The following is a 17500-nucleotide window of genomic DNA, read 5'->3' on the forward strand; positions in this document are numbered from 1 at the left end:
ATCAGCAGTGTGTGTGTGTGTGTGGTACAGTGAGGTCAGTGTGATCAGCAGTGTGTGTGTGTTACAGTGAGGTCAGTGTGATCAGCTGTGTGTGTGTGTGTTACAGTGAAGTCAGTGTGATCAGCAGTGTGTGTGTGTGGTACAGTGAGGTCAGTGTGATCAGCAGTGTGTGTGTGTGTGTTACAGTGAAGTCAGTGTGATCAGCAGTGTGTGTGTGTGTGTGTTACAGTGAGGTCAGTGTGATCAGCTGTGTGTGTGTGTGTGTGTGTGTGTGTGTGTTACAGTGAGGTCAGTGTGATCAGCAGTGTGTGTGTGTGTGTGTGTTACAGTGAGGTCAGTGTGATCAGCTGTGTGTGTGTGTGTGTGTGTGTTACAGTGAGGTCAGTGTGATCAGCTGTGTGTGTGTGTGTGTGTGTGTTACAGTGAGGTCAGTGTGATCAGCTGTGTGTGTGTGTGTGTGTGTGTGTGTTACAGTGAGGTCAGTGTGATCAGCAGTGTGTGTGTGTTACAGTGAGGTCAGTGTGATCAGCAGTGTGTGTGTGTGTGTGTTACAGTGAGGTCAGTGTGATCAGCTGTGTGTGTGTGTGTGTGTGTGTTACAGTGAGGTCAGTGTGATCAGCTGTGTGTGTGTGTGTGTGTGTTACAGTGAGGTCAGTGTGATCAGCTGTGTGTGTGTGTGTGTTACAGTGAGGTCAGTGTGATCAGCTGTGTGTGTGTGTGTGTGTTACAGTGAGGTCAGTGTGATCAGCTGTGTGTGTGTGTGTGTGTGTTACAGTGAGGTCAGTGTGATCAGCAGTGTGTGTGTGTGTGTTACAGTGAGGTCAGTGTGATCAGCTGTGTGTGTGTGTGTGTGTTACAGTGAGGTCAGTGTGATCAGCAGTGTGTGTGTGTGTGTTACAGTGAGGTCAGTGTGATCAGCAGTGTGTGTGTGTGTGTGGTACAGTGAGGTCAGTGTGATCAGCAGTGTGTGTGTGTGTTACAGTGAGGTCAGTCTGATCAGCTGTGTGTGTGTGTTACAGTGAGGTCAGTGTGATCAGCAGTGTGTGTGTGTGTGTTACAGTGAGGTCAGTGTGATCAGCTGTGTGTGTGTGTGTTACAGTGAGGTCAGTGTGATCAGCTGTGTGTGTGTGTGTGTTACAGTGAGGTCAGTGTGATCAGCTGTGTGTGTGTGTGTGTGTTACAGTGAGGTCAGTGTGATCAGCTGTGTGTGTGTGTGTGTGTGTTACAGTGAGGTCAGTGTGATCAGCTGTGTGTGTGTGTGTGTTACAGTGAGGTCAGTGTGATCAGCTGTGTGTGTGTGTGTGTGTGTTACAGTGAGGTCAGTGTGATCAGCTGTGTGTGTGTGTGTGTGTGTTACAGTGAGGTCAGTGTGATCAGCTGTGTGTGTGTGTGTGTGTGTTACAGTGAGGTCAGTGTGATCAGCAGTGTGTGTGTGTGTGTGTGTGTTACAGTGAGGTCAGTGTGATCAGCTGTGTGTGTGTGTGTGTTACAGTGAGGTCAGTGTGATCAGCTGTGTGTGTGTGTGTGTGTGTTACAGTGAGGTCAGTGTGATCAGCTGTGTGTGTGTGTGTGTTACAGTGAGGTCAGTGTGATCAGCAGTGTGTGTGTGTGTTACAGTGAGGTCAGTGTGATCAGCTGTGTGTGTGTGTGTGTGTGTGTTACAGTGAGGTCAGTGTGATCAGCTGTGTGTGTGTGTGTGTGTGTTACAGTGAGGTCAGTGTGATCAGCTGTGTGTGTGTGTGTGTGTTACAGTGAGGTCAGTGTGATCAGCTGTGTGTGTGTGTGTGTGTTACAGTGAGGTCAGTGTGATCAGCAGTGTGTGTGTGTGTGTTACAGTGAGGTCAGTGTGATCAGCAGTGTGTGTGTCTTACAGTGAGGTCAGTGTGATCAGCTGTGTGTGTGTGTGTGTGTGTGTTACAGTGAGGTCAGTGTGATCAGCAGTGTGTGTGTGTGTGTGTTACAGTGAGGTCAGTGTGATCAGCTGTGTGTGTGTGTGTTACAGTGAGGTCAGTGTGATCAGCTGTGTGTGTGTGTGTGTGTGTGTGTTACAGTGAGGTCAGTGTGATCAGCTGTGTGTGTGTGTGTGTGTGTGTTACAGTGAGGTCAGTGTGATCAGCTGTGTGTGTGTGTGTGTGTGTGTTACAGTGAGGTCAGTGTGATCAGCTGTGTGTGTGTGTGTTACAGTGAGGTCAGTGTGATCAGCAGTGTGTGTGTGTGTGTTACAGTGAGGTCAGTGTGATCAGCTGTGTGTGTGTGTGTGTGTTACAGTGAGGTCAGTGTGATCAGCAGTGTGTGTGTGTGTGTGTGTTACAGTGAGGTCAGTGTGATCAGCAGTGTGTGTGTGTTACAGTGAGGTCAGTGTGATCAGCAGTGTGTGTGTGTGTGTTACAGTGAGGTCAGTGTGATCAGCAGTGTGTGTGTGTGTGTTACAGTGAGGTCAGTGTGATCAGCAGTGTGTGTGTGTTACAGTGAGGTCAGTGTGATCAGCAGTGTGTGTGTGTGTGGTACAGTGAGGGCAGTGTGATCAGCAGTGTGTGTGTCTTACAGTGAGGTCAGTGTGATCAGCTGTGTGTGTGTGTTACAGTGAGGTCAGTGTGATCAGCTGTGTGTGTGTGTGTGTGTGTTACAGTGAGGTCAGTGTGATCAGCTGTGTGTGTGTGTGTGTATGTTACAGTGAGGTCAGTGTGATCAGCAGTGTGTGTGTGTGTTACAGTGAGGTCAGTGTGATCAGCAGTGTGTGTGTGTGTGTGTGTGTGGTACAGTGAGGTCAGTGTGATCAGCAGTGTGTGTGTGTGTGTGCGTGTGTGTTACAGTGAGGTCAGTGTGATCAGCAGTGTGTGTGTGTGTGTGTGTGTGTGTGTGTTACAGTGAGGTCAGTGTGATCAGCAGTGTGTGTGTGTGTGTGGTACAGTGAGGTCAGTGTGATCAGCAGTGTGTGTGTGTTACAGTGAGGTCAGTGTGATCAGCAGTGTGTGTGTGTTACAGTGAGGTCAGTGTGATCAGCAGTGTGTGTGTGTGTGTGGTACAGTGAGGTCAGTGTGATCAGCAGTGTGTGTGTGTTACAGTGAGGTCAGTGTGATCAGCTGTGTGTGTGTGTGTTACAGTGAAGTCAGTGTGATCAGCAGTGTGTGTGTGTGGTACAGTGAGGTCAGTGTGATCAGCAGTGTGTGTGTGTGTGTTACAGTGAAGTCAGTGTGATCAGCAGTGTGTGTGTGTGTTACAGTGAGGTCAGTGTGATCAGCTGTGTGTGTGTGTGTGTGTGTGTGTTACAGTGAGGTCAGTGTGATCAGCAGTGTGTGTGTGTGTGTGTGTTACAGTGAGGTCAGTGTGATCAGCTGTGTGTGTGTGTGTGTGTTACAGTGAGGTCAGTGTGATCAGCTGTGTGTGTGTGTGTGTGTGTGTGTTACAGTGAGGTCAGTGTGATCAGCTGTGTGTGTGTGTGTGTGTGTGTGTGTTACAGTGAGGTCAGTGTGATCAGCAGTGTGTGTGTGTTACAGTGAGGTCAGTGTGATCAGCAGTGTGTGTGTGTGTGTGTTACAGTGAGGTCAGTGTGATCAGCTGTGTGTGTGTGTGTGTGTGTTACAGTGAGGTCAGTGTGATCAGCTGTGTGTGTGTGTGTGTGTGTTACAGTGAGGTCAGTGTGATCAGCTGTGTGTGTGTGTGTTACAGTGAGGTCAGTGTGATCAGCTGTGTGTGTGTGTGTGTGTTACAGTGAGGTCAGTGTGATCAGCTGTGTGTGTGTGTGTGTGTGTTACAGTGAGGTCAGTGTGATCAGCAGTGTGTGTGTGTGTGTTACAGTGAGGTCAGTGTGATCAGCTGTGTGTGTGTGTGTGTGTGTGTGTTACAGTGAGGTCAGTGTGATCAGCAGTGTGTGTGTGTGTGTTACAGTGAGGTCAGTGTGATCAGCAGTGTGTGTGTGTGTGTTACAGTGAGGTCAGTGTGATCAGCAGTGTGTGTGTCTTACAGTGAGGTCAGTGTGATCAGCAGTGTGTGTGTGTGTGTTACAGTGAGGTCAGTGTGATCAGCAGTGTGTGTGTGTGTGTGTGTTACAGTGAGGTCAGTGTGATCAGCTGTGTGTGTGTGTGTTACAGTGAGGTCAGTGTGATCAGCTGTGTGTGTGTGTGTGTGTTACAGTGAGGTCAGTGTGATCAGCTGTGTGTGTGTGTGTTACAGTGAGGTCAGTGTGATCAGCTGTGTGTGTGTGTGTTACAGTGAGGTCAGTGTGATCAGCTGTGTGTGTGTGTGTGTTACAGTGAGGTCAGTGTGATCAGCTGTGTGTGTGTGTGTGTGTGTTACAGTGAGGTCAGTGTGATCAGCTGTGTGTGTGTGTGTGTGTGTTACAGTGAGGTCAGTGTGATCAGCTGTGTGTGTGTGTGTTACAGTGAGGTCAGTGTGATCAGCAGTGTGTGTGTGTGTGTGTTACAGTGAGGTCAGTGTGATCAGCAGTGTGTGTGTGTGTGTGTGTGTTACAGTGAGGTCAGTGTGATCAGCTGTGTGTGTGTGTGTGTTACAGTGAGGTCAGTGTGATCAGCTGTGTGTGTGTGTGTGTGTGTTACAGTGAGGTCAGTGTGATCAGCTGTGTGTGTGTGTGTGTGTTACAGTGAGGTCAGTGTGATCAGCAGTGTGTGTGTGTTACAGTGAGGTCAGTGTGATCAGCAGTGTGTGTGTGTGTTACAGTGAGGTCAGTGTGATCAGCTGTGTGTGTGTGTGTGTGTGTTACAGTGAGGTCAGTGTGATCAGCTGTGTGTGTGTGTGTGTGTGTTACAGTGAGGTCAGTGTGATCAGCTGTGTGTGTGTGTGTTACAGTGAGGTCAGTGTGATCAGCAGTGTGTGTGTGTGTGTTACAGTGAGGTCAGTGTGATCAGCAGTGTGTGTGTCTTACAGTGAGGTCAGTGTGATCAGCTGTGTGTGTGTGTGTGTGTGTGTTACAGTGAGGTCAGTGTGATCAGCAGTGTGTGTGTGTGTGTGTTACAGTGAGGTCAGTGTGATCAGCTGTGTGTGTGTGTGTTACAGTGAGGTCAGTGTGATCAGCTGTGTGTGTGTGTGTGTGTGTGTGTTACAGTGAGGTCAGTGTGATCAGCTGTGTGTGTGTGTGTGTGTTACAGTGAGGTCAGTGTGATCAGCTGTGTGTGTGTGTGTGTGTGTGTTACAGTGAGGTCAGTGTGATCAGCTGTGTGTGTGTGTGTTACAGTGAGGTCAGTGTGATCAGCAGTGTGTGTGTGTGTGTTACAGTGAGGTCAGTGTGATCAGCTGTGTGTGTGTGTGTGTGTGTGTGTTACAGTGAGGTCAGTGTGATCAGCAGTGTGTGTGTGTGTGTGTGTTACAGTGAGGTCAGTGTGATCAGCAGTGTGTGTGTGTTACAGTGAGGTCAGTGTGATCAGCAGTGTGTGTGTGTGTGTTACAGTGAGGTCAGTGTGATCAGCTGTGTGTGTGTGTGTGTGTTACAGTGAGGTCAGTGTGATCAGCAGTGTGTGTGTGTTACAGTGAGGTCAGTGTGATCAGCAGTGTGTGTGTGTGTGGTACAGTGAGGTCAGTGTGATCAGCTGTGTGTGTGTGTGTGTGTGTGTGTTACAGTGAGGTCAGTGTGATCAGCTGTGTGTGTGTGTGTGTGTGTGTTACAGTGAGGTCAGTGTGATCAGCTGTGTGTGTGTGTGTGTGTGTGTTACAGTGAGGTCAGTGTGATCAGCTGTGTGTGTGTGTGTTACAGTGAGGTCAGTGTGATCAGCAGTGTGTGTGTGTGTGTTACAGTGAGGTCAGTGTGATCAGCTGTGTGTGTGTGTGTGTGTGTGTGTTACAGTGAGGTCAGTGTGATCAGCAGTGTGTGTGTGTGTGTGTGTTACAGTGAGGTCAGTGTGATCAGCAGTGTGTGTGTGTTACAGTGAGGTCAGTGTGATCAGCAGTGTGTGTGTGGTGTGTTACAGTGAGGTCAGTGTGATCAGCTGTGTGTGTGTGTGTGTGTTACAGTGAGGTCAGTGTGATCAGCAGTGTGTGTGTGTTACAGTGAGGTCAGTGTGATCAGCAGTGTGTGTGTGTGTGGTACAGTGAGGTCAGTGTGATCAGCAGTGTGTGTGTCTTACAGTGAGGTCAGTGTGATCAGCTGTGTGTGTGTGTTACAGTGAGGTCAGTGTGATCAGCTGTGTGTGTGTGTGTGTGTGTGTTACAGTGAGGTCAGTGTGATCAGCTGTGTGTGTGTGTGTGTATGTTACAGTGAGGTCAGTGTGATCAGCAGTGTGTGTGTGTGTTACAGTGAGGTCAGTGTGATCAGCAGTGTGTGTGTGTGTGTGTGTGTGGTACAGTGAGGTCAGTGTGATCAGCAGTGTGTGTGTGTGTGCGTGTGTGTTACAGTGAGGTCAGTGTGATCAGCAGTGTGTGTGTGTGTGTGTGTGTGTGTGTGTTACAGTGAGGTCAGTGTGATCAGCAGTGTGTGTGTGTGTGTGGTACAGTGAGGTCAGTGTGATCAGCAGTGTGTGTGTGTTACAGTGAGGTCAGTGTGATCAGCAGTGTGTGTGTGTTACAGTGAGGTCAGTGTGATCAGCAGTGTGTGTGTGTGTGTGTTACAGTGAGGTCAGTGTGATCAGCAGTGTGTGTGTGTTACAGTGAGGTCAGTGTGATCAGCTGTGTGTGTGTGTGTTACAGTGAAGTCAGTGTGATCAGCAGTGTGTGTGTGTGGTACAGTGAGGTCAGTGTGATCAGCAGTGTGTGTGTGTGTGTGTGTTACAGTGAGGTCAGTGTGATCAGCAGTGTGTGTGTGTTACAGTGAGGTCAGTGTGATCAGCAGTGTGTGTGTGTGTGTTACAGTGAGGTCAGTGTGATCAGCTGTGTGTGTGTGTGTGTGTTACAGTGAGGTCAGTGTGATCAGCAGTGTGTGTGTGTTACAGTGAGGTCAGTGTGATCAGCAGTGTGTGTGTGTGTGGTACAGTGAGGTCAGTGTGATCAGCAGTGTGTGTGTCTTACAGTGAGGTCAGTGTGATCAGCTGTGTGTGTGTGTTACAGTGAGGTCAGTGTGATCAGCTGTGTGTGTGTGTGTGTTACAGTGAGGTCAGTGTGATCAGCTGTGTGTGTGTGTGTGTATGTTACAGTGAGGTCAGTGTGATCAGCAGTGTGTGTGTGTTACAGTGAGGTCAGTGTGATCAGCTGTGTGTGTGTGTGTGTGTGTGTGTTACAGTGAGGTCAGTGTGATCAGCAGTGTGTGTGTGTGTGTGTGTGTTACAGTGAGGTCAGTGTGATCAGCTGTGTGTGTGTGTGTGTGTGTGTGTTACAGTGAGGTCAGTGTGATCAGCTGTGTGTGTGTGTGTGTGTGTTACAGTGAGGTCAGTGTGATCAGCTGTGTGTGTGTGTGTGTGTGTGTGTGTTACAGTGAGGTCAGTGTGATCAGCAGTGTGTGTGTGTTACAGTGAGGTCAGTGTGATCAGCAGTGTGTGTGTGTGTGTGTTACAGTGAGGTCAGTGTGATCAGCTGTGTGTGTGTGTGTGTGTGTTACAGTGAGGTCAGTGTGATCAGCAGTGTGTGTGTGTGTGTGTGTGTTACAGTGAGGTCAGTGTGATCAGCTGTGTGTGTGTGTGTTACAGTGAGGTCAGTGTGATCAGCTGTGTGTGTGTGTGTGTGTTACAGTGAGGTCAGTGTGATCAGCTGTGTGTGTGTGTGTGTGTGTTACAGTGAGGTCAGTGTGATCAGCAGTGTGTGTGTGTGTGTTACAGTGAGGTCAGTGTGATCAGCTGTGTGTGTGTGTGTGTGTGTTACAGTGAGGTCAGTGTGATCAGCAGTGTGTGTGTGTGTGTTACAGTGAGGTCAGTGTGATCAGCAGTGTGTGTGTGTGTGTTACAGTGAGGTCAGTGTGATCAGCAGTGTGTGTGTCTTACAGTGAGGTCAGTGTGATCAGCAGTGTGTGTGTGTGTGTTACAGTGAGGTCAGTGTGATCAGCAGTGTGTGTGTGTGTGTGTGTTACAGTGAGGTCAGTGTGATCAGCTGTGTGTGTGTGTGTTACAGTGAGGTCAGTGTGATCAGCTGTGTGTGTGTGTGTGTTACAGTGAGGTCAGTGTGATCAGCTGTGTGTGTGTGTGTGTGTGTTACAGTGAGGTCAGTGTGATCAGCTGTGTGTGTGTGTGTGTGTGTTACAGTGAGGTCAGTGTGATCAGCTGTGTGTGTGTGTGTTACAGTGAGGTCAGTGTGATCAGCAGTGTGTGTGTGTGTGTGTTACAGTGAGGTCAGTGTGATCAGCAGTGTGTGTGTGTGTGTGTGTGTTACAGTGAGGTCAGTGTGATCAGCTGTGTGTGTGTGTGTGTTACAGTGAGGTCAGTGTGATCAGCTGTGTGTGTGTGTGTGTGTGTTACAGTGAGGTCAGTGTGATCAGCTGTGTGTGTGTGTGTGTGTTACAGTGAGGTCAGTGTGATCAGCAGTGTGTGTGTGTTACAGTGAGGTCAGTGTGATCAGCAGTGTGTGTGTGTGTTACAGTGAGGTCAGTGTGATCAGCTGTGTGTGTGTGTGTGTGTGTTACAGTGAGGTCAGTGTGATCAGCTGTGTGTGTGTGTTACAGTGAGGTCAGTGTGATCAGCAGTGTGTGTGTGTGTTACAGTGAGGTCAGTGTGATCAGCTGTGTGTGTGTGTGTGTGTGTTACAGTGAGGTCAGTGTGATCAGCTGTGTGTGTGTGTGTTACAGTGAGGTCAGTGTGATCAGCAGTGTGTGTGTGTGTGTTACAGTGAGGTCAGTGTGATCAGCAGTGTGTGTGTCTTACAGTGAGGTCAGTGTGATCAGCTGTGTGTGTGTGTGTGTGTGTGTTACAGTGAGGTCAGTGTGATCAGCAGTGTGTGTGTGTGTGTGTTACAGTGAGGTCAGTGTGATCAGCTGTGTGTGTGTGTGTTACAGTGAGGTCAGTGTGATCAGCTGTGTGTGTGTGTGTGTGTGTGTGTTACAGTGAGGTCAGTGTGATCAGCTGTGTGTGTGTGTGTGTGTTACAGTGAGGTCAGTGTGATCAGCTGTGTGTGTGTGTGTGTGTGTGTTACAGTTAGGGCAGTGTGATCAGCTGTGTGTGAGTGTGTTACAGTGAGGACAGTGTGATCAGCAGTGTGTGTGTGTGTGTTACAGTGAGGTCAGTGTGATCAGCTGTGTGTGTGTGTGTGTGTGTGTGTTACAGTGAGGTCAGTGTGATCAGCAGTGTGTGTGTGTGTGTGTGTTACAGTGAGGTCAGTGTGATCAGCAGAGTGTGTGTGTTACAGTGAGGTCAGTGTGATCAGCAGTGTGTGTGTGTGTGTTTACAGTGAGGTCAGTGTGATCAGCTGTGTGTGTGTGTGTGTGTTACAGTGAGGTCAGTGTGATCAGCAGTGTGTGTGTGTTACAGTGAGGTCAGTGTGATCAGCAGTGTGTGTGTGTGTGTTTGTACAGTGAGGTCAGTGTGATCAGCAGTGTGTGTGTCTTACAGTGAGGGTCAGTGTGATCAGCTGTGTGTGTGTGTTACAGTGAGGTCAGTGTGATCAGCTGTGTGTGTGTGTGTGTGTGTGTGTGTTACAGTGAGGTCAGTGTGATCAGCTGTGTGTGTGTGTGTGTATGTTACAGTGAGGTCAGTGTGATCAGCAGTGTGTGTGTGTGTTACAGTGAGGTCAGTGTGATCAGCAGTGTGTGTGTGTGTGTGGTACAGTGAGGTCAGTGTGATCAGCAGTGTGTGTGTGTGTGCGTGTGTGTTACAGTGAGGTCAGTGTGATCAGCAGTGTGTGTGTGTGTGTGTGTGTGTGTGTTACAGTGAGGTCAGTGTGATCAGCAGTGTGTGTGTGTGTGTGTGTGGTACAGTGAGGTCAGTGTGATCAGCTGTGTGTGTGTGTGTGTGTGTGTGTGTGTGTGTGTGGTACAGTGAGGTCAGTGTGATCAGCTGTGTGTGTGTGTGTGTGTGTGTGTGTTACAGTGAGGTCAGTGTGATCAGCAGTGTGTGTGTGTGTGTGTGTGTGTGTGGTACAGTGAGGTCAGTGTGATCAGCTGTGTGTGTGTGTGTGTGTGTGTGTGTGGTACAGTGAGGTCAGTGTGATCAGCTGTGTGTGTGTGTGTGTGTGTGTGTGTGTGTGTGTGTGTGTTACAGTGAGGTCAGTGTGATCAGCTGTGTGTGTGTGTGTGTGTGTGTGTGTGTGTGTGTGTGTGTTACAGTGAGGTCAGTGTGATCAGCAGTGTGTGTGTGTGTGTGTGTGTTACAGTGAGGTCAGTGTGATCAGCTGTGTGTGTGTGTGTGTGTGTGTGTGTGTTACAGTGAGGTCAGTGTGATCAGCTGTGTGTGTGTGTGTGTGTGTTACAGTGAGGTCAGTGTGATCAGCTGTGTGTGTGTGTGTGTTACAGTGAGGTCAGTGTGATCAGCTGTGTGTGTGTGTGTGTGTGTGTGTTACAGTGAGGTCAGTGTGATCAGCAGTGTGTGTGTGTTACAGTGAGGTCAGTGTGATCAGCAGTGTGTGTGTGTTACAGTGAGGTCAGTGTGATCAGCTGTGTGTGTGTGTGTGTTACAGTGAGGTCAGTGTGATCAGCTGTGTGTGTGTGTGTGTGTGTGTGTGTGTGTGTTACAGTGAGGTCAGTGTGATCAGCTGTGTGTGTGTGTGTGTGTTACAGTGAGGTCAGTGTGATCAGCTGTGTGTGTGTGTGTTACAGTGAGGTCAGTGTGATCAGCTGTGTGTGTGTGTGTGTGTGTGTTACAGTGAGGTCAGTGTGATCAGCAGTGTGTGTGTGTGTTACAGTGAGGTCAGTGTGATCAGCTGTGTGTGTGTGTGTTACAGTGAGGTCAGTGTGATCAGCTGTGTGTGTGTGTGTGTGTGTTACAGTGAGGTCAGTGTGATCAGCTGTGTGTGTGTGTGTTACAGTGAGGTCAGTGTGATCAGCAGTGTGTGTGTGTGTGTGTTACAGTGAGGTCAGTGTGATCAGCAGTGTGTGTTACAGTGAGGTCAGTGTGATCAGCAGTGTGTGTGTGTGTGTGTGTGTGTGTGTTACAGTGAGGTCAGTGTGATCAGCTGTGTGTGTGTGTGTGTGTGTCTTACAGTGAGGTCAGTGTGATCAGCTGTGTGTGTTACAGTGAGGTCAGTGTGATCAGCAGTGTGTGTGTGTGTGTGTGTGTGTTACAGTGAGGTCAGTGTGATCAGCAGTGTGTGTGTGTGTGTGTGTGTGTTACAGTGAGGTCAGTGTGATCAGCTGTGTGTGTGTGTGTGTGTTACAGTGAGGTCAGTGTGATCAGCTGTGTGTGTGTGTGTGTGTGTGTGTGTTACAGTGAGGTCAGTGTGATCAGCTGTGTGTGTGTGTGTGTGTGTGTTACAGTGAGGTCAGTGTGATCAGCTGTGTGTGTGTGTGTGTGTGTTACAGTGAGGTCAGTGTGATCAGCTGTGTGTGTGTGTTACAGTGAGGTCAGTGTGATCAGCAGTGTGTGTGTGTGTGTGTGTTACAGTGAGGTCAGTGTGATCAGCAGTGTGTGTGTGTGTGTGTTACAGTGAGGTCAGTGTGATCAGCTGTGTGTGTGTGTGTGTTACAGTGAGGTCAGTGTGATCAGCAGTGTGTGTGTGTGTGTGTTACAGTGAGGTCAGTGTGATCAGCAGTGTGTGTGTGTGTGTGTTACAGTGAGGTCAGTGTGATCAGCAGTGTGTGTGTGTGTGTGTTACAGTGAGGTCAGTGTGATCAGCAGTGTGTGTGTGTGTGTGTTACAGTGAGGTCAGTGTGATCAGCAGTGTGTGTGTGTGTGTGTGTTACAGTGAGGTCAGTGTGATCAGCAGTGTGTGTGTGTGTGTGTTACAGTGAGGTCAGTGTGATCAGCAGTGTGTGTGTGTGTGTGTGTGTTACAGTGAGGTCAGTGTGATCAGCAGTGTGTGTGTGTGTGTATGTTACAGTGAGGTCAGTGTGATCAGCAGTGTGTGTGTGTGTGTGTGTTACAGTGAGGTCAGTGTGATCAGCAGTGTGTGTGTGTGTGTGTTACAGTGAGGTCAGTGTGATCAGCTGTGTGTGTGTGTGTGTATGTTACAGTGAGGTCAGTGTGATCAGCAGTGTGTGTGTGTGTGTGTGTGTGTGTTACAGTGAGGTCAGTGTGATCAGCAGTGTGTGTGTGTGTGTGTTACAGTGAGGTCAGTGTGATCAGCAGTGTGTGTGTGTGTGTTACAGTGAGGTCAGTGTGATCAGCAGTGTGTGTGTGTGTGTGTGTGTGTGTTACAGTGAGGTCAGTGTGATCAGCAGTGTGTGTGTGTGTGTTACAGTGAGGTCAGTGTGATCAGCAGTGTGTGTGTGTGTGTGTGTGTGTGTTACAGTGAGGTCAGTGTGATCAGCAGTGTGTGTGTGTGTGTGTGTGTGTTACAGTGAGGTCAGTGTGATCAGCTGTGTGTGTGTGTGTGTGTGTGTGTGTGTGTGTGTGTGTGTGTGTGTGTGTGTGTTACAGTGAGGTCAGTGTGATCAGCAGTGTGGTTCCAGCTGATTATGATGGAGATTCTCAGATGGATGTTCTGCTCACTGGCCACGCGACAGGATCATCCCTGCTGCAGACCAGCGTCTTCGTCTTCTGGGGGAACAACCAAACTCTGAGTAATTACACACACACACACACACACACACACACACAAAACCACTGTTCACTCTATCATTCATGGATAGAGGGATATAGATCACTGAGGGGAAATTTGGAAATGAAGCCATGATGTGATGAATAGATGATGGCTAGGTGGATAGAGGAGTGGAAAAAATGAATTGAATAGATGCGAAGGAAGGAAGGAAAGAAAGAAAGAAAAGGTGGATGGGTGGGTAAAGCAGATAAAAATGTGGGAGAGAATGCATGGATACTTAAGAGAGAGATACGAGGATGGATGGAGGGATAGAGGGACAGACTGAGAAACTGATATAGGAATAGAGTGATGGATAAAGGTCCAAAATGATAAATCTGTGCAAAAATCAGTATACATATAGATATATAGGACACACACACTCTCTCTCTCTCTAATTCTTCATTGTTCTCTTGGACAGATCAGAGCGCCAGAGTTGACCTGAACAGGACATTTAAGGATCAACCTCTTGTTATGGAGTAAGTACACACACACACACACACACACACACACACACAGAGTGTAGATGTCAGTAGGTGGACTGTTGTCTCTGAATTGCTCCTGGGTGTGAGAGTATGAGTGTGTGTGGTGCTCTGCCATGGATTGGCTTCACATCCAGACTGTATTCCCAAATCATGCCCGGAATTCCCGGGATAAACTCCAGATTCTCTGCCTCTCTGACAGGATGAAGTCCCTCCTGAAAGAAAAAGAACACACAACATGGAGAAATTAAAACTTTCGCACTCAGACACATCTGTTCTTCTAGAAAGTTCTGTAGGATATAAAACATTCCCGATGTGTTTGTGTTTCTCGGCTGCAGCTTTAATGGCGATATGATTCCGGATATCTTCGGAGTGGTGGGCGATTCCACAGAGGTCTGCTATCTCCGTGGCCGGTAAAGAGAATTTCCGGAGTTCTGTATCTTAACGATTTAACGTACAGTAAGACGCTCATTTATCCGTCTCACTCCACAGGAAGCTGAAGTGTGAGAAAGCTCTGGGGTCAGACGTGCAGATCCGCGTTCCTCACTCCAACGCTTTCATCGACCTCAACAAGGACTTCACAGCCGGTGAGTCGAGAGTCAAGTCAAAAATACAAGCAGTGTTAAAGTCTGTTTTTCTTCTGATAATGACCAATCATACTGACCTGAAAAAAAAAACATTTAGGAGAAAAATCAGAAATGTTTCTGTATTTCAGCACCGAACTCCTTATGACTTTAATTTAGCATGCGGGTTTTAATACTAGCATGCCAATAGGGGGCGCTGTAAAACATTTAAATAAAGGTTTAATTAAAAACAGAAACATTCGAGTAGAGGCATTGCTTCAAATACACTATATTGCCAAAAGTTTTGGGACACTCCTCCAAATTAGGTGTTGTTTTTCAGGGGTTGGACTCGGCCCCTTAGTTCCAGTGAAAGGAACTCTTAATGCTTCAGCTTCATACCAAGACATTTTGGACAATTTCATGCTCTTTGTGGGAACAGTTTGGGGATGACCCCTTCCTGTTCCAACATGACTGCACACCAGTGACCAAAGCAAGGTCCATAAAGACATGGATGAGTGAGTTTGGTGTGGAGGAACGTGACTGTCCTGCACAGAGTCCTGACCTCAACCCCATAGAACACCTTTTGGATGAATTAGGGTCGGAGACTGCGAGCCAGACCACGAGGAACTAAGGGTCCGAACCCAACCCCTGAAAATCAACGCTGAATTCAGTTGTTATTTACTCATTATTGAACTGAAAGACAATGTGATATTTACCCTAATTCATTTGATTTCATTCTGTGAAGCCGAGATTTTTAATGTCAACAAACCTAGACTGGAAATAACTGACAAGATGGGAATGTTTCTAATACAGCCTCAGATGGTTTAAGGATTAGCATTTTCGCTACACTCGGGTGCTTGGACCCCTAATGATGGCTTTTTGATGCTAACAGTGTGTTTGTAGCATCATGTGCACATTACACCCTCTAGCCTCTTCTCTTGAAAAAATTGAGGTGTTTTTATGGAGGAAGTTCACAAAGAGACGCACCGTGTGTTTCCCTTCCCGCTAGTTTAAGACCCATACAGCAATTTTCATCCTGAGTGAAAGGACAGACTTTCCATTTTCTTCAGCACTGAATAAATAAATCTCCTCCCATGGACTGGTTTTGTGGCTCTGCTTTAGTCACTCATCAAGATGGAGCGTCGTCACCGCCTTGCTTTCTGCCCAACAGATCCTGAGTCTTGTTTGATCCAAAACTGATGGAGTGTGTGTTGTTTTGAAGCAGATGGGTGGAGGATGGGTGGACTCCCCCCCTCCCGTGTCCCTCTCCCTCTCTGTCTGTCTCTGTCTCTGTCTCTGACTCTGTCTCTCTCTCTCTCTCTCTCTCTCTCTCTCTACCTCTCCCTCTCTCTCGCTCTGTCTCTCTTTCTCTCTGTCTCTCTCTTTCTCTCTGTCTGTCTCTCTCTCGCTCTCTCTCTCTTTCTCTCTGTCTCTCTCTTTCTCTCTGTCTGTCTCTCTCTCTCTCTCTCTCTCTTTCTCTCTCTCTCCCTCTCTGTGTGTTCCTCCCTCTCTCTACCTCTCTCTCTCTCTCTCTCCCTCTCTCTCTCTCCCTCCCTCTCTCTCTCTCTCCCTCTCTCCCTCTCTGCCCCCCCTCTCTATTCTCTCCCTCTCCCTCCCTCCCTCTCTCTCTCTCTCTCTCTCTCTCCCTCCCTCCCTCTCACTCACTCACTCACTCACTCACTCACTCACTCACTCACTCTCTCGCTCTCTCTCTCTCTCTCTCTCTCTCTCTCTCTGTCTCTCTGTCTGTGATATTTGCTCACTGGGTTGTGATGTCTGAACCGGCGGTGTAATTAATAATTAAGCCGGAGAGAGATTTGAAACAATGCACTTCCAAATAAGTGAATCACACTTCAGTGGCAGAGCAAACACTCTGGACACTGTGAGGGTGTGGTCAGTTCCGTCTCGACAGCAACCACAGACGCCGATGTTTGAGGTTTGATTTAGTCGGGGATGAAATGTACACAGTGGTCAATTTCCCTAAATTTATCTAAACAGTGAACAATGATCCTTACCCTGCATGCCTAAACCCACACTAGGGCGCTGCTGAATTCTGGATTCTGATTGGTCAGTTTTCTGCCGCTCTTACATTTCTGATCGTTTCTATAGTAACAGCCCATTTACTATGGAGGAGATGAGATGTTTTAGTGTTACGTTAAATGTAACGGCAAACATAAAAAGTCTGACCTGTTGTTTTTAAAGTAAAAAAATAATGTAATTGATGGAAAATTGCTGTGGAATAAGAACACACTTATTGCTAATCAGCTTCTGGATGCTAACAGTAACTCCCTAACTCATCACTGATTATTTTCCTATAACAGCATGACACTGAGTGTTTTGTCCCACGATGTCACACAACTGAGTATTTTATCATACTGTCGATATTGTATCATCATATCGCCGAGCCCGAGGAACAGATTTTATCACGATATCGGTATCATATCGCCAAACCCCAGAATTGTATCCTGAAGGATTTTATCACAATATTGGTATTATATCATATCGCTGAGCCGTACTCAGTGCAAAAATAAAGGCACCCAACATGTCTTGGAATAAAGAGGGCATTGTGTGGATTTGAATTAAGTCCAATCTGTCACTTTAACAGTTTGGATTAGACTCTGCTAAAGTGCTAGCGTATATAAAGTAAGTCCCTCTAATTCCATTTTTTCCTCTCCACACATAATCTCTTGAGTGCAGTCCAAGTTTATACGGTGTTTAAAACGTTTCTCATTAAACTCATCTGTCCATCAGTCTGACCGTAATAATCACCCTGCTCAGGGATTGGCCGAGTTAATGAAACGATCTCAATCTCCTGCTCCGAGTTACATTACTACAATCCTCACCGAGTTAGGACGATCTAGGGGGGGGGGGCCTTAACAACGTGTGAAGGATGGACCGCGTCATCGGTCACCGATTCAGCAGAGGCTAAAGAGGTCACAGTGTCCTTCACAGCGAAGTCGCCCGCCTCGGCTACGTCTCCACACTTGCCCCCTCGCTCTCAGCGTGAGCTTGGCATCCATCGCCGATCCCGAGCCATCTGGAGGCTGTTCCCGCTGCTCTCGTTGCCATAGAAACACACGTCTGATTGGCAGCCCTGTGGAAAAGAAGCAGAGGGATAACAAAAAAACGTTTCCAGCAGCTGTGGAGAAATCACAAACAGCCACCAAGAGGATGGGACGAATAAAAATAAATGTTTTTTTATTTTATTTTAAATAAACCTCCGGCCTTTTTTTTTTTTTTTTCCTTTTCAGATGATCTTCAGACTCTCCTTGGCATGTAATTATCTACAGAGCGATGGTTCCGGGGTTGGGTTCTCTGTGAATGAGAGCTTTCGGGAAGATGATTTTTCTCCGAATTTGAATGCAGAGGATCATCTGCTATTTTTAGAGATGGGTTGCAACGATACTCATCTTTTTTTTTTCCCCCTTCAGAGGCTTGACATTATACGACGTATAGCACACGGCTTCAGAGACAGGACCTGTCTTTGTCTCAAGATTTTCCTGAAGTCATTTCTCTAAGCAATGCTTTTTTCCTTTCTTTTTCTTTGGATCTTGATGATGATGATGAATGTCCTTTAGATGATCCTGAACTTGGACTCCGAAGACATGTTAAAGCCGGGGCATTGGCTTCGCCTCAAATCACACTTTAATTCTGCGCTTTACTGCCAAAATGTGGACTCGAGGGTCAGATTTATTGATCGAGTCACACTCAAGTCCCTAATTTGCTGAGCTGGGACTGGACCCGAGCGGCTTATTCACTGACCCTGTGACTCAACTCAGATGGCAAGCAAATAAACATGAAGAAATGATGCAACATATATATATGTATATATGTGTATATATGTGTATATATATGTATAATTATATATTTCTTTTTTATTCCCCAAGCTGTAGACCACAAGAAGTCACCATTTTTGTTTGC

The 17500-nt window shown here is 47.4% G+C and overlaps 1 protein-coding gene across 1 annotated transcript in view; it reads left to right on the forward strand.

Moving 5' to 3' along the window:
• The window catches only part of itfg1 (integrin alpha FG-GAP repeat containing 1), a 129456-nt gene that overhangs the window by 1200 nt on the left and 110756 nt on the right, over positions 1-17500 (forward strand). The window contains exons 3-6 of the mRNA XM_058381546.1: positions 12378-12520; positions 12956-13013; positions 13355-13429; positions 13509-13603. Of these exons, the coding sequence (XP_058237529.1) occupies positions 12378-12520; positions 12956-13013; positions 13355-13429; positions 13509-13603 (371 nt within the window). The remainder of the gene's footprint in view (positions 1-12377; positions 12521-12955; positions 13014-13354; positions 13430-13508; positions 13604-17500) is intronic.

This window comes from Hemibagrus wyckioides, linkage group LG27, assembly GCF_019097595.1.
Source record: "Hemibagrus wyckioides isolate EC202008001 linkage group LG27, SWU_Hwy_1.0, whole genome shotgun sequence".
Taxonomy (NCBI): domain Eukaryota; kingdom Metazoa; phylum Chordata; class Actinopteri; order Siluriformes; family Bagridae; genus Hemibagrus; species Hemibagrus wyckioides.